Source organism: Scyliorhinus canicula, chromosome 20 (assembly GCF_902713615.1).
Source record: "Scyliorhinus canicula chromosome 20, sScyCan1.1, whole genome shotgun sequence".
Classification (NCBI taxonomy): Eukaryota; Metazoa; Chordata; class Chondrichthyes; order Carcharhiniformes; family Scyliorhinidae; genus Scyliorhinus; species Scyliorhinus canicula.
The window spans coordinates 12,204,916-12,218,670 of NC_052165.1; the positions used below are offsets into that span (position 1 = coordinate 12,204,916).

Consider the following 13,755-nt stretch of genomic DNA (forward strand, 5'->3'; position numbering starts at 1 on the left):
AGAAAGAGATGATACTTACTCAGTAACTCAGTTACTGTATCAATTACAGATCCTAGGTTAACTGTCAAGCAATCATCAAAGTTATTACTGGTTACGATATTCTCTGCTTAAATGTTTCTTCAATTACTTGACCTCAAATATGTTAATCTATTGTTGCATGGAAATCTGACATATGATGTATAGAGAGGACAGCAGGGAAAAATGGAATGATACAGAGAGAATGAACTCCGAGAACTATCAAAACCAATTAAACCAGGGTGGCACGTGGCGTAGTGGTTAGCACTGGGACTGTGGCGCTGAGGACCCGAGTACGAGTCCTGGCCCTGGATCACAGTCCGTGTGGAGTTTGCACATTCTCCCTGTGACTGCGTGGGTTTCACCCCCACAACCCAAAGATGTGCAGGTCAGGTGGATTGGCCACACTAAATTGCCCCTTAATTGGAGAAATAATAATTGGGTACTCTTAAATTTTTTTAAAAAACAATGAAACCATAACCCAGTGAGGAAGGAGGAAGAAAACTGGGCGAGGGCAAGGAAAAATTTAAAGAGAATATAATTATAATAATTTACATGGACCACCTATGGTGTTGCGATTTACGATGTAATTTCCTGATGCATCACTGAGCAGTACCAGAAAGAAAAGCGAAAGAACAGTGATGGGCAATTTAGAAATTCCTGCCATACAGTTTTCTGATAAGTTAAAATTAAGTTTTGAACATTCCACTTCTTATTGCATTTTTTAATAATTTAGAATTAAAAGTCAGGCAACAGATTACACCAGTGCACAATACAAGTTGTAGCGCAAAGTGATATTGGGGCGGGGGGGGGGGGGGGAATGATCGCTTCAAAATGAGTTACCACCTATAATTAGTCAGTTTGCATAAATAAGCAAAACATTTATTGTTGACGATTTTAGATTTGCAGATTTCATTTGTAGAAAGTGGACGTTAGTGGACCATGTTTTATTCATAGCTCAGTCATGTAGGTTTCAATAAATGATGGTTCAACTGATTGCTTGTAGAACTCCTAGAACAGATTTCATGCAACTCATAATTGATGCGTTACTTATCGGCTAAGGTTTCACTATTATTTGGGAAAAGGACTTGCATTCTTGTTTCCATCTATCCCTATAAAGGACACTATTGTTTATTTTACATCCAAATTAAAACACAAAAAGCAATAGAAATCTACTACCTTTTTTTACGGAAACATTTTCACCATTGGGGCACCTTTCTAAAAATAGTTATAAGTAATGACAAACTTGTAGATTATAATGCTTTCTAAATTTTGCTGCTTTAATTTTGTGATGGTTGGTGACATCTGGGTATCTGTTTAGACCAATTTCTGATCTGACAATGTGAAAAATAGTTACTGTACACATTTGAAATTTCATGACTTCTGAAACACTCCCACTCCACTCCCACCTCACCACCCCTACCCCTCACCCCCCCCCCCCCCCCCCCCCCAACACCACCAACAACAAATGCACATTTCCACAATGTTTTGTTAAAACACTGAATGGTTACCTTAGGTGTACCATGGAAAGCCCCATGATAGATGGAAAGCCAGATCTTACTAAACAAAGTACGTAAACACATCCCAGAAACAGATTGCAAGGTTAGATTCCTGAACTCTGGTTGTCTAACAATTTTTTTTCCCCATAAACTCAACACCAATACCAACTGAAGTTGTTTGGACTGCTTCATTCTGACACCTAGCTTAACATTAAAAAGGTCAGTGGGCTCATCCATTTAAAAAAATACTTTTTTTATCAAGGGATAGAATAAATTTTGTTAAAATTTTCTTTGTAACTTCAACGCGGAATATAGGTGATAAATGTTCGATAATTAAAGAAATTGATCAAGAAATACCTCCTTTTGGGGACTTTAGGAAAACAAACACGACAAGCACACTCTAGATGTGAAAACGGAACAACTCGGGTCTTGTGTCAACCACTTAGATTACAAATTATTATAAACATTATTTTAGCAAAACTGTTTTGAACGATTTCAAAAACCATTTTGGCAAAGGGGAGGTAGTTAAGATGCTCATGTTGGATTAATTCAAGCACAGCTTATTTTGGGAGACAGGATAATAGTTGGTCTCATTCCCTCCGTCATCCATAACCTAAATCCAAACTTTCTGACAATCTCAGGGACGCTCTGTGAACCTAGGCATATTTGCAGAGAGGCAGAGGAATTAAGGTTTCAATGCCTGTCTGCTTACGGCAAGCTCTTCCCTGGCACATAATTAATTGCAATATTTGCTTGAGGAGCATCAATAATGTGAACATTCCAGAAACTACATCCACATGCTGACAATAATCTGTTACTGATGAATGACCCTCAGCAGATCCATGAATTCTGAGGACATGGCATGAACGGAGACAGAGATTTTTTATTGCAAAATAATTCTCATGGTGACAGTCACAATCTTTATATCTGAATGGAAGCTTTAGTCTTTAATGTCTACAAATACCAATACCTTTGGGAGACCAAATTATTCACTTTAACTTTAAAACGATTAAGAGGAAAAACTTGCAAATGAGAACGGTTTTAGTTTTGCTTCATGTTCCTTTGAAGCAAATTTTCATTGCTGAGTTAGAACATCCATGTTCCCCTGCAGGTTGCTTAACTTTGTCTCAATAAGTAATTTTTTATAATCTTTTCCTGACTGAGAGTTTTCATTCATTAGCAATAAGTAACTAAAAATATTAAAAATCTTTCTACTTTATAACTAGTGGAAGTCATTTTAAACTAATGCAATGCTAATTTCCCTTTGTAAGCCTTCACAATTGACATTTGATGGAGAAAAAAATGGTGGCATTTTTGTTTTTAAGATTTCAAGTGACTTTAAAGCAATCACATTATTAGCTGCATTCAGTAAAAAGGGAAACATTATTCTTCAAGACAATCCAACTCGATTTTCAAATTTACTGATGACACCACCGTAGTGGGTCGGATTTCAAACAATGACGAGACAGAGTATAGGAATGAGATAGAGAATCTGGTGAACTGGTGCGACGACAACAATCTCTCCCTCAATGTCAACAAAACGAAGGAGATTGTCATTGACTTCAGGAAGCGTAGTGGAGAACATGCCCCTGTCTACATCAATGCGAACGAAGTAGAAAGGGTCGAGAGCTTCAAGTTTTTAGGTGTACAGATCACCAACAGCCTGCCTTGGTCCCCTCATGCCGACACTATAGTTAAGAAAGCCCACCAACAACTACTTTCTCAGAAGACTGAGGAAATTTGGCATGTCAGCTGCGACCCTCACCAACTTCTACAGATGCACCATAGAAAGCATTCTTGCTGGTTGTATCACAGCTTGGTATGGAGCCTGCTCTACCCAAGACCACAGGAAACTACAAAAGGTCGTGAATGTAGCCCAGTCCATCACGCAAACCAGCCTCCCATCCATTGACTCTGTCTATAATTCCCGCTGCCTCAGAAAGGCAGCGGCATAATTAAGGCCCCCACGCACCCCGGACATACTCTCTTCCACCTCCTTCCGTCAGGAAAAAGATACCGAAGTTTGAGGTCACGCACCAACCAGCTCAAGAACAGCTTCTTCCCTACTGCCATCAGACTTTTGAATGGACCTACCTCGTATTAAGTTGATATTTTCTCTACACCTTGCTATAACTGTAACATTATATTCTGCAGTCTCTCTTTCCTTCCTTATGTACGGTATACATTGTTTGTACAGCATGCAAGAAACAATACTTTTCACTGTATACTAATACATGTGACAATAATAAATCAAATCAAAATCAAATCAAAGATCAAGGACCTGGCTGGATCTGGGGAGGACAGAAGTACGTATCATTTTGGAGGGGTGGTGTGTGCAAGATTGGGACATTGAGGGAGAGAAAAGACACATTTAATTAGTGTTTCCACATTTCAGGATATCCCACATTTGGGACACATATCTCCCATTAACGAATAAAGTTAGTCTCAGTGATGGTCATCATGGCAACTCTCACTGGTTGTTCACTAGTCTTTTTGGGAAGGAAATCCACTATCCTTACCTGGTCTGGCCTATATTTTGCTCCAGACCTACAGCAATGCAATTGACTGTTAACTGCCCTCAGTTCAAGGGCAATCAATGATGGGCAACAAATGCTGATCTTCCCAGCAACATCCCATTTCTCATGAAAGAATAAAGAAACTGTTATGGCACTGCTTCTTTGGGGTGCCTCTAAAGCATTTCACAGCCATAGAATTACTTTTGAATTGTGAAGTGCACTGTTATGTAGAAAACCATGGCAATCAACTCTTCTACAAAAACAGAAGTTAATCTCAGCATTTCATGAGAAATATCCCATTTTTGTAACAGTATGCAATGGGATCTTTTAAGTGCCTGTGAATAAGCAGACATTTCAATGTGCTTTCTAAAAGATGGTAGCTCCACCAACGTAACACTCACTCACGATTGTGGAATTACCCTTTTAAAGCAACAGTGATAACAGAGATTGATGTTAAAATGAATAACAATGTGCAGGACAGCTACAAAATATAATAATTTTTTTCATTCATTCATGGGATGTGCGCGTCGCTAACCGGGCCAGCATTTATTGTCCATCCCCAAGAGCATTTAAGAGTGAACCACATTGCTGTGACTCTGGAGTCACATGTCGGTCAGACCAGTTAAGGACGACAGATTTCCTTCCCTAAAGGACATTAGTGAATAAGATGGGGTTTTACAACTATCGACAATGGTTTCCATGGTCACCTTTAGACTTTCAATTCCAAATTTTTTTTTTATTGAATTAAAATTTCATCAGCGTCTGTGGTGGGACTTGAACCGGGGTCCCCAGGGCATGACCTAATTCAGACTCTCCCTGCCATATTTAGAGCATGACTCTGTGCCCCTGGATTACCAGTCCAGCGGCAAAACCACTAACCCACTTGGGTACTTAGTGTGGCACTTGTTTTTAAAACAGCCACTGTTCTGTGAGAAAAGTATCTACTTTATCTTTTATTTTGAAGTAGTTTATTTTTATTACCTGCAATCAAAATTGTCCAGTGAAGGTAACAGGGCAACCTGTAGGTCTTCTGGCTGCATCTCACAAACTGCTTCCAGAATTTTCCTTTGATCATTCGGATCAGTAATTTTAATCTGCATAAAAATTAAAATGTCTATAATTGATGCTCAGACCAGAATAAATGTAGAAAACAGCATGCTCTTATAACTCTCTGCAAATTTACCATTGACTATTAAACGTATGTTCATGTTTCATCAGAATCCCTCGGCAACAGCGAACATTTCAATCGTGTGTATAGCCATTCACATGTAAATTATTTTATAATTAGCTTTATTCAAAATAAGACCCACAAATGCATACTTTTGCCAATTTGAAGTTATAATTCATAATTTCTCAATGGAGATGAACAAATAACCTAGTGGGGCATCACAGTAGTTGGCACAGTTGCTTCACAGCTCCAGGGTCCCAGGTTCGATTACTGGCTTGGTGACTGTCTGTGTGGAGTCTGCATCAATTTGCGCCCTGTCCGTGGGTTTCCTCCGGGTGCTCCCGTTTCCTCCCACAGTCCAAAGATGTGCACGGTAGGTGGATTGGCCATGCTAAATTGCCCTTAAGTGTCCAAAAGCTTGCTTTTAAAGCAAACCAAGGAAGGCCAGCAGCACGGTTCAATTCCAGTACCAGCCTCCCGGAACAGGGGCCGGAATGTGGCGACTAGGGGCTTTTCACAGTAACTTCATTTGAAACCTACTTGTGACAATAAGCGATTTTAATTTAATTTAATTTCAAAAAGGTTATGTGGGGTTACTGGGTTATGGGGATAGGGTGGAGGTGTAGGCTTAGGTAGGGTGTTCTTTCCAAGGGCCGGTGCAGACTCAATGGGTCAAATGACCTCTTTCTGCACTGTAAATTCTAATTCTAGTGTTTAGGAGACTTGACTCTCATCCTTAACCACGACTGTGGAAACTAGATTCTCAGAATGGGCGGGGGTGGGGGTGGGTCATCTTCAACGACTTCAATCTTCAAATCAGCTATGTTTTTCTCTGTTTCTCAGAAATCACTTCCCTCCTGTCCTCTCTAAAACCCTGCCTTCATTCAGACTCTCCCTGCCATATTCAAGGTCAACCCTTCAATCATACCATCTTCAGTGGCTCCGATGCACCTTATCTGCAGTGTGCCGTGTACAAGATATACTGCAACTCACCAAGGTTTCTTCGACAGCACCTCTTACTCTACTCCAACTGGAACAATAACAGTGCTTGGGAACACCACCCATCACTACCCCCACCACCCATTTCACCCCCCGAAAACACATTCTCGCGTCGCACATTGCCCTGACTTGGACATGTAACACAGTTTCTTCATTGCTGGGTTAGAATTCTGGAACGCCTAAATAAATCAAATTGAGGGCAGCACGGTGGCCTAGTGGTTAGCACAACCGCCTCACGGCGCTGAGGTCCCAGGTTCGATCCCGGCTCTGGGTCACTGTCCGTGTGGAGTTTGCACGTTCTCCCCGTGTCTGCGTGGGTTTCGCCCCCACAACCCAAAAATGTGCAGAGTAGGTGGATTGGCCACGCTAAATTGCCCCTTAATTGGAAAAAATAATTGGCTAATCTAAATTTATATAAAAAAAATAAATCAAATTGACAAAGCTATCGTTGGTCACTCCCTTGTATCCCTCACCATCCACATGTCCTTACTCCCTTCCAAGCAAATTCCCATGGCAAGCATGAAGTCAGAAACTTACCAGCATAAAAAGTTTGCTATTCTCCCAATGGGGTTTTAATGGCGGGTCAGTTATCCAGCTGCCTGGTGGTGTGAATACCAATAACATTCATTTTCCACTCATTTTAAAAAAAAAACATTTATTCTCCTTTTTGACATTTTCTCCCAAATTTACACCCAACAATAAACAACAATCAGTAACGAATGTAATGTCAATCCCCATATCAATAACAACACTCCCATCCTCCCACCAAACCCCCAAACAGCAGCCCACATGTTAATATAAACTAACGAAAAGGAATCAGGAATCACCCATAGTCACCATTAACACATACAGTCCTTCTCCCCCTAACCCTCCCAACCCCCCTAACGTTCGATGTGATCCAATTCTCGAAAGTGCATAACTAATAACGCCCATGAATTGTAGAACCCCTTCATCCTTCCCCTCAATTCAAATTTGACCTTTTCAAGCGTCAAGAATTCCAGCAGGGACTTCCGGTTGCGGCTATGACCAGCTAAGTCGCACATTTGGCAGCTCCTGCGACAAAGGTGTTTAAGGGCCGATTGGAGGGCCCCGACGGTACTGTAAAGACGAATCCCGGTGGGGGAAGGCTCCCTGAGGAGAGTGAGACCAACTTTATGGTCGGTACTCGGAGTGGGGCGACAAAAAAAGCGGCAGCAGCTCCCCGAAAAAAGCGGGGGAAGAGGACCAAAATGGCGGCCGGTGGCGCACTAGAAGATTGGAGAAAATGGGCGGAGGAGCAGCAGGCCGCTCTCCTCCGGTGTTTTACGGAGCTGAAAGTGGAACTCTTAGAGTCTATGAACGCGACGACCACAAGGCTGATGGGGGCCCAGGCGACCCAAGAGGCGTCGATAAGAGAGCTGCAGCAGGAGATGACTGCAAGGGAGGAGGAGGCCACGGTCCTCGTGGGAAAGGTGGAGGTGCACGAGGCACTCCACCTGAAATGGCAGAGCCGCTTTGAGGAGCTGGACACTCGAATGAGGCGGAAGAACTTGAGGATCCTGGGCCTAGCAGAAGGCCTGGAGGGGCCTGATCTCCCGAAATATGTAGCGGAGATGCTGAGCTCCCTGATGGGAGAGGGGGCCGGTCCATCGCCCCTGGAGCTGGAAGAAGCATATCGGGTCATGGCTAGGCGGCCTAGGGCGAACGAGCCCCCGAGGGCGGTGCTGGTGCGATTCCAGCGTTTCTGTGATCGGGAGAAAGTGCTGAGGTGGGCCAAGAGGGAGAAAAGCAGCAAATGGGAGAATTCGACGGTGCGGATATATCAGGACTGGAGTGCGGAGGTGGCAAAGCGGCGGGCCCGGTTTAACCGGACGAAGGCGGTGCTGCACGCAAAGAGGATCAAGTTCGGAATGCTGCAGCCAGCGCGCTTGTGGGTCACCTACAAGGACCAGCACCATTACTTTGAGACCCCAGAGGAGGCATGGACTTTTGTTCGGGAGGAAAAGCTGGACCTGAACTAGAACTTGGGAACGCCGGCGGTCGAGGCCGCCCGAGTACCCTTGACTGATCAAGTGGCCCATGTCTTTCTTAGGCCAGGTCGGAACTTGGTTAAAGTTGATGGATCGTTTGGTTTCTTTGAAACTTGTGTTATGGGGGGTTTCTTTGTTCCTTTTTGTGTGTCTCTTCCCGTTGCCAACTTCCCTTAATTATTGTTGTTGTAGGGGGGGCTTTTTTACTGTTTTTTGATCTGTTCTTTAAGGGTTATGGTTACTGTTCTGTTCGATGGAGGGTGATGGTTAAATACGTTATTATTGGGTAGTTATTTAGTTATTTAGTTATGCAGGCATAGTTATGTATTTATGTATTTATTTGAGATTTGTTATTTATATTGTTATATTGTTAAGTTGGGGAGGCGGGACGGGGGGGGTGCAAGTTGGTTATGCGTGTTTTCTTTTTCTCTTTTTTCTTCCTCTCGTTTTAAGGGGGCTTTTTTATCGGCGTGGATGGGGACGGGGGTGGAATTGAAGATGGCGGGGTAGGGTGTGGCCGGGCGAAAGCGCGGGCTTTCCCCTGTTTCCCGCGCGCGGGACGGAGGAAGGGGGAGGAGAGAAGAGTGGGGTGTGGCCAGCAATGGCGGCTTTTCCCGCGCTGAAGCGGGGTCAGAGAGGGATGGCAAGGGGGGGGGGGGAGGCCCCTCCCCCCCCACATCGGGAGGAGTCGGAGTGTGGCAGGGGCAGCCGGGTCAGCGAAAACCAGCTGACTCTCGGGAGTACGATGGTGGATACACCGCGGCTAGGAGGGGTCCTAGCCGGGGGGGGGGGGAAGGGGGGTTAGGGGGGGATACCGGGTTGCTGCTGGAAAGGCCGAGGACGGGAAGGGAAGAACGGGAGGAGAGAGGGGGGGGGGCCATCGCCATGGGGAACGGGTCAGAAGGGGAGGGTCGACCCGGGGCGAACAGGGGACAGGACATGGCTAATAGACAGGGGAAAGGGACGGGTCGCTCCGCGACCCGGTTGATTACTTGGAACGTGAGGGGGCTGAATGGGCCGGTCAAGAGATCAAGGGTTTTTTCACACCTAAAGGGACTGCAGGCGGATGTGGCAATGTTGCAGGAGACTCACTTGAGAGTAGTAGACCAGGTACGCCTGAGAAGGGGGTGGGTGGGTCAGGTGTTCCACTCAGGCTTGGACGCAAAGAACCGGGGGGTGGCGATTTTGGTGGGAAAGAGGGTGTCGTTCGTGGCGGCGCAGGTGGTAGCAGATAAGGAGGGTAGGTACGTGTTGGTGAAGGGTAGGCTGCAGGGAGAGAATGTGGTGCTGGTGAATGTGTATGCCCCGAATTGGGATGACACGGGTTTTATGAGGCGCCTGTTGGGCCTCATTCCGGGTCTGGAGGCAGGGGGCCTGATCATGGGGGGGGACTTCAATACAGTGCTCGACCCTGGGCTGGACAGATCGAGTTCCAGGACGAATAGGAGGCCGGCAGCGGCAGAGGTGCTAAGGGGGTTCATGGAGCAGATGGGGGGGGGGTAGACCCTTGGAGATTTGGCAGGCCAAGGGCGAGGGAGTATTCTTTTTTCTCCCACGTCCACAGGGTGTACTCCAGAATAGACTTTTTTGTACTGAGCAGGGGGCTGATTTCGAGAGTGCAGGACACGGAGTACTCGGCCATTGCGATTTCGGACCATGCACCACACTGGGTAGAGGTAGAACTGGGGGAAGCACGGGACCAGCGCCCGTTGTGGCGCCTGGATGTGGGGCTGCTGGCGGACGATGAGGTGTGCGGAAGGGTCCGGAAGGGCATTGAGAGATATCTGGGCACGAACGACACGGGCGAGGTGAAGGTGGGGGTAGTCTGGGAGGCCCTGAAAGCAGTGATCAGAGGAGAGCTGATCTCCATAAGGGCACACAGAGAAAGGAAGGAGAGGCAGGAGAGGGAGAGACTGGTGGGGGAACTTATAGAAGTGGACAGGAGATATGCGGAGACACCAGAGGAGGGGCTGTTGAGGGAGCGGCGCAGTTTACAGGCCCAGTTTGACCTACTGACCACTAGGAAGGCGGAGACGCAATGGAGAAGGGCACAGGGCGCGGTCTATGAGTACGGGGAAAAGGCGAGCAGGATGCTAGCACACTAGCTGCGCAAGCGAGATGCAGCCAGAGAGATTGGGGGAGTGAGAGAGAAGGGAGGGAACGTAGTGCAGAAGGGGCAAGAGGTGAACGGGGTCTTCAGGGATTTCTACAGGGAATTGTACCGGTCTGAGCCGCCCAGGAGGAGGGGGGGAATGGAGAACTTCCTCGATAGATTGAGGTTCCCAAAGGTCCAGGAGGAACGGGTGGAGGGGCTGGGGGCGCCGATAGAGCTGCAGGAGCTAGTTAAAGGGATAGGCCAGATGCAGGCGGGGAAGGCGCCGGGGCCGGATGGGTTCCCGGTGGAATTTTATAAGAAGTATGTGGACTTGGTGGGTCCAGTGCTGGTGCGAGCCTTCAATGAGGCGCGAGAGGGGGGGGTTCTGCCCCCGACAATGTCACAGGCCCTGATCTCCTTGATCCTGAAGCGGGACAAAGACCCTGTACAGTGCGGGTCCTACAGGCCTATCTCCCTCTTGAATGTAGATGCCAAACTGTTGGCAAAGGTCCTGGCAACCAGAATAGAGGATTGTGTGCCAGGGGTAATCCATGAGGACCAGACGGGGTTCGTAAAGGGACGACAACTTAACACAAATGTCCGGAGACTGTTGAATGTGATTATGATGCCAGCAGTGGAGGGGGAGGCTGAGATAGTGGTAGCACTGGATGCGGAGAAGGCATTCGATAGGGTGGAGTGGGAATACCTGTGGGAGACGCTGGAACGGTTTGGGTTTGGGGAGGGATTTATCAAGTGGGTGAAGCTGCTGTATTCGGCCCCGATGGCGAGTGTGGTTACAAACGGGAGGAGGTCAGAGTATTTTGGGCTCCATCGAGGTACCAGGCAGGGATGCCCCCTATCCCCCTTACTATTTGCATTAGCGATCGAACCGTTGGCGATGGCACTGAGGGGTTCAGGGGGGTGAAGAGGACTGACAAGGGGAGGGGAGGAACATCGGGTATCACTCTATGCGGATGATTTGTTGTTATATGTGGCGGACCCGGAAGGGGGAATGCCGGAGGTAATGGAAATACTAGCGGAGTTTGGGGACTTTTCGGGATATAAATTAAATGTGGGTAAAAGTGAGGTCTTTGTGATACACCCGGGAGATCAGGGGGAGGGAATTGGGCGGCTCCCCTTTAAGAGAGCAGTAAAGAGCTTCAGGTACTTGGGGGTGCAGGTGGCAAGGAACTGGGGGACCCTCCACAAGCTGAACTTTTCAAGGCTGGTGGAGCAGATGGAGGAGGAGTTCAAGAGGTGGGACATGGTACCGCTGTCGCTAGCAGGGAGGGTGCAGTCAGTCAAAATGACGGTCCTCCCGAGGTTCTTGTTTCTGTTCCAGTGCTTGCCCATCTTTCTCCCCAGGGCCTTCTTCAAGAAGGTAACTAGCAGCATTATGGGCTATGTGTGGGCACATGGCACCCCTAGAGTGAGAAGGATTTTCTTGGAACGGAGTAGGGACAGTGGAGGATTAGCGCTACCCAATCTTTCCGGATACTACTGGGCGGCGAACGCATCGATGGTGCGCAAGTGGGTGATGGAGGGGGAGGGGGCAGCTTGGAAACGTATGGAGAGGGCGTCCTGCGGCAATACAAGCCTGGGGGCGCTAGTAACGGCACCATGGCCGCTCCCCCCCACAAGGTATACCACGAGTCCGGTAGTGGCGGCCACCCTTAAAATCTGGGGGCAGTGGAGGCGACACAGGGGGGAAGTGGGGGGTCTGATGGCGGCGCCACTGAGAGGGAACCACAGATTTGTCCCGGGGAACACTGGCGGGGGATTCCAGAGCTGGCACAGGGCGGGCATCAGGCAACTGAGGGACATGTTCATAGAGGGGAGGTTTGCGAGCCTGGGAGAGCTGGAGGAGAAATTTGAGCTCCCCCCGGGGAACACGTTTAGATACCTGCAGGTGAAGGCATTTGCCAGACGACAGGTGGAAGGATTTCCCTTGCTTCCCGATAGAGGGGTGAGTGATAGGGTGCTGTCAGGGGTCTGGGTCGGAGAAGGGAAGGTCTCGGACATCTACAAAATAATGCAGGAGGTGGAGGAGGTATCGATAGAGGAGCTGAAAGACAAGTGGGAAGCGGAGCTGGGAGAGCAGATAGAAGATGGGACATGGGTGGATGCCTTAGAGAGGGTCAATTCGTCGTCGTCGTGCGCAAGGTTGGGCCTCATCCAATTTAAGGTGCTGCACAGAGCCCATATGACGGGGACTAGGATGAGTCGGTTCTTCGGGGGTGAGGACAGGTGTGTTAGGTGTTCGGGAAGCCCTGCGAACCATGTACATATGTTCTGGATGTGCCCGGCACTGGAAGAGTTCTGGGAGGGGGTGGCGGGGACGGTATCGAGAGTGGTGGGAACCAGGGTCAAACCAGGGTGGGGCTAGCGATTTTTGGGGTTGGGGTGGAGCCAGGAGTACAGGAGACAAGGGAGGCCGGAATATTGGCCTTTGCGTCCTTGGTAGCTCGGAGAAGGATCTTGATTCAGTGGAGGGACACAAGGCCACCAAGTGTTAACACCTGGTTAAACGACATGGCAAGCTTCATCCAATTGGAAAGAATCAAATTCGCCCTGAGAGGGTCGGTACAGGGGTTCTTCCGGCGGTGGCAGCCCTTCCTTGACTTTCTGGATCAGAGATAGGAACTGGAGGCCGAAACAGCAGCAACCCGGGGAGAAAGGGGGGGGGGGGGGGGGAGGGAGGGGGGGGGGGGGGATAGCAACGAAGGGAGCACGTCAGCGGGGGGTCGCGGGCAATGACTGCCCGAGGCCATCGGCAGAAAGGGAGAAACGGTTTGGTTGCTAGACTGGTAGCGCGGGGGGGGGGGGGGGGGGGAGAGGGTTGGGGGGGGGTGCGCGCGGGGGAGGGCGTGGGGAGGATTTTCCAGGGGGGATTTGTTGTGTTATAATTTAAAATGTAGTAGGGGTAAATGTTTGTATCGAAAAATTTCAATAAAAATTATTTAAAAAAAAAAAAGAATTCCAGCAGGTCCGCACTCCACGCCAGGGTACAGGGTAGAGAGGTTGATCTCCACCCTAACAGGATCCACCTTCGGGCGATCAACGAGGCGAAGGCTACAACATCTGCCTCCACGCCCGTTTCCAACCTCGGCTGGTCCGACACCCCGAATATGGCCTCCTGAGGGCCCGGGTGTGGCGTGAACAAATTAGACCTCAGTTTGCTCGTGATTTAGAGGTGAGTGCAACATACACAGCTTGCCTGCAGTGATGCTGCAACGCTCTTGTTTCGTGCTATGGCACATTGCAATTCACCATGCCATTCATAACTGGCCAAATGGCTTCCATTCATTGACCAGGAGCAACTGATAGGTCAAAAGCAAATTACTGCGGATGCTGGAATCTAAAAGCAAAGAGAAAATGCTGGAAAATCTCTGCAGGTCTGGCAGCATTTGTAGAAAGAGAAAAGAGCTAACATTTTGAGTCCTTTGTCAAAGCT

General features: G+C 48.1%; 1 protein-coding gene across 2 annotated transcripts in view; it reads right to left on the reverse strand.

Moving 5' to 3' along the window:
* Positions 1-13,755, reverse strand: part of asz1 (ankyrin repeat, SAM and basic leucine zipper domain containing 1) — a 96,869-nt gene that overhangs the window by 26,792 nt on the left and 56,322 nt on the right. For both annotated transcript variants that reach the window (XM_038780835.1, XM_038780834.1), the window contains exon 9: positions 5,012-5,124. In XM_038780835.1, the coding sequence (XP_038636763.1) occupies positions 5,012-5,124 (113 nt within the window). The remainder of the gene's footprint in view (positions 1-5,011; positions 5,125-13,755) is intronic.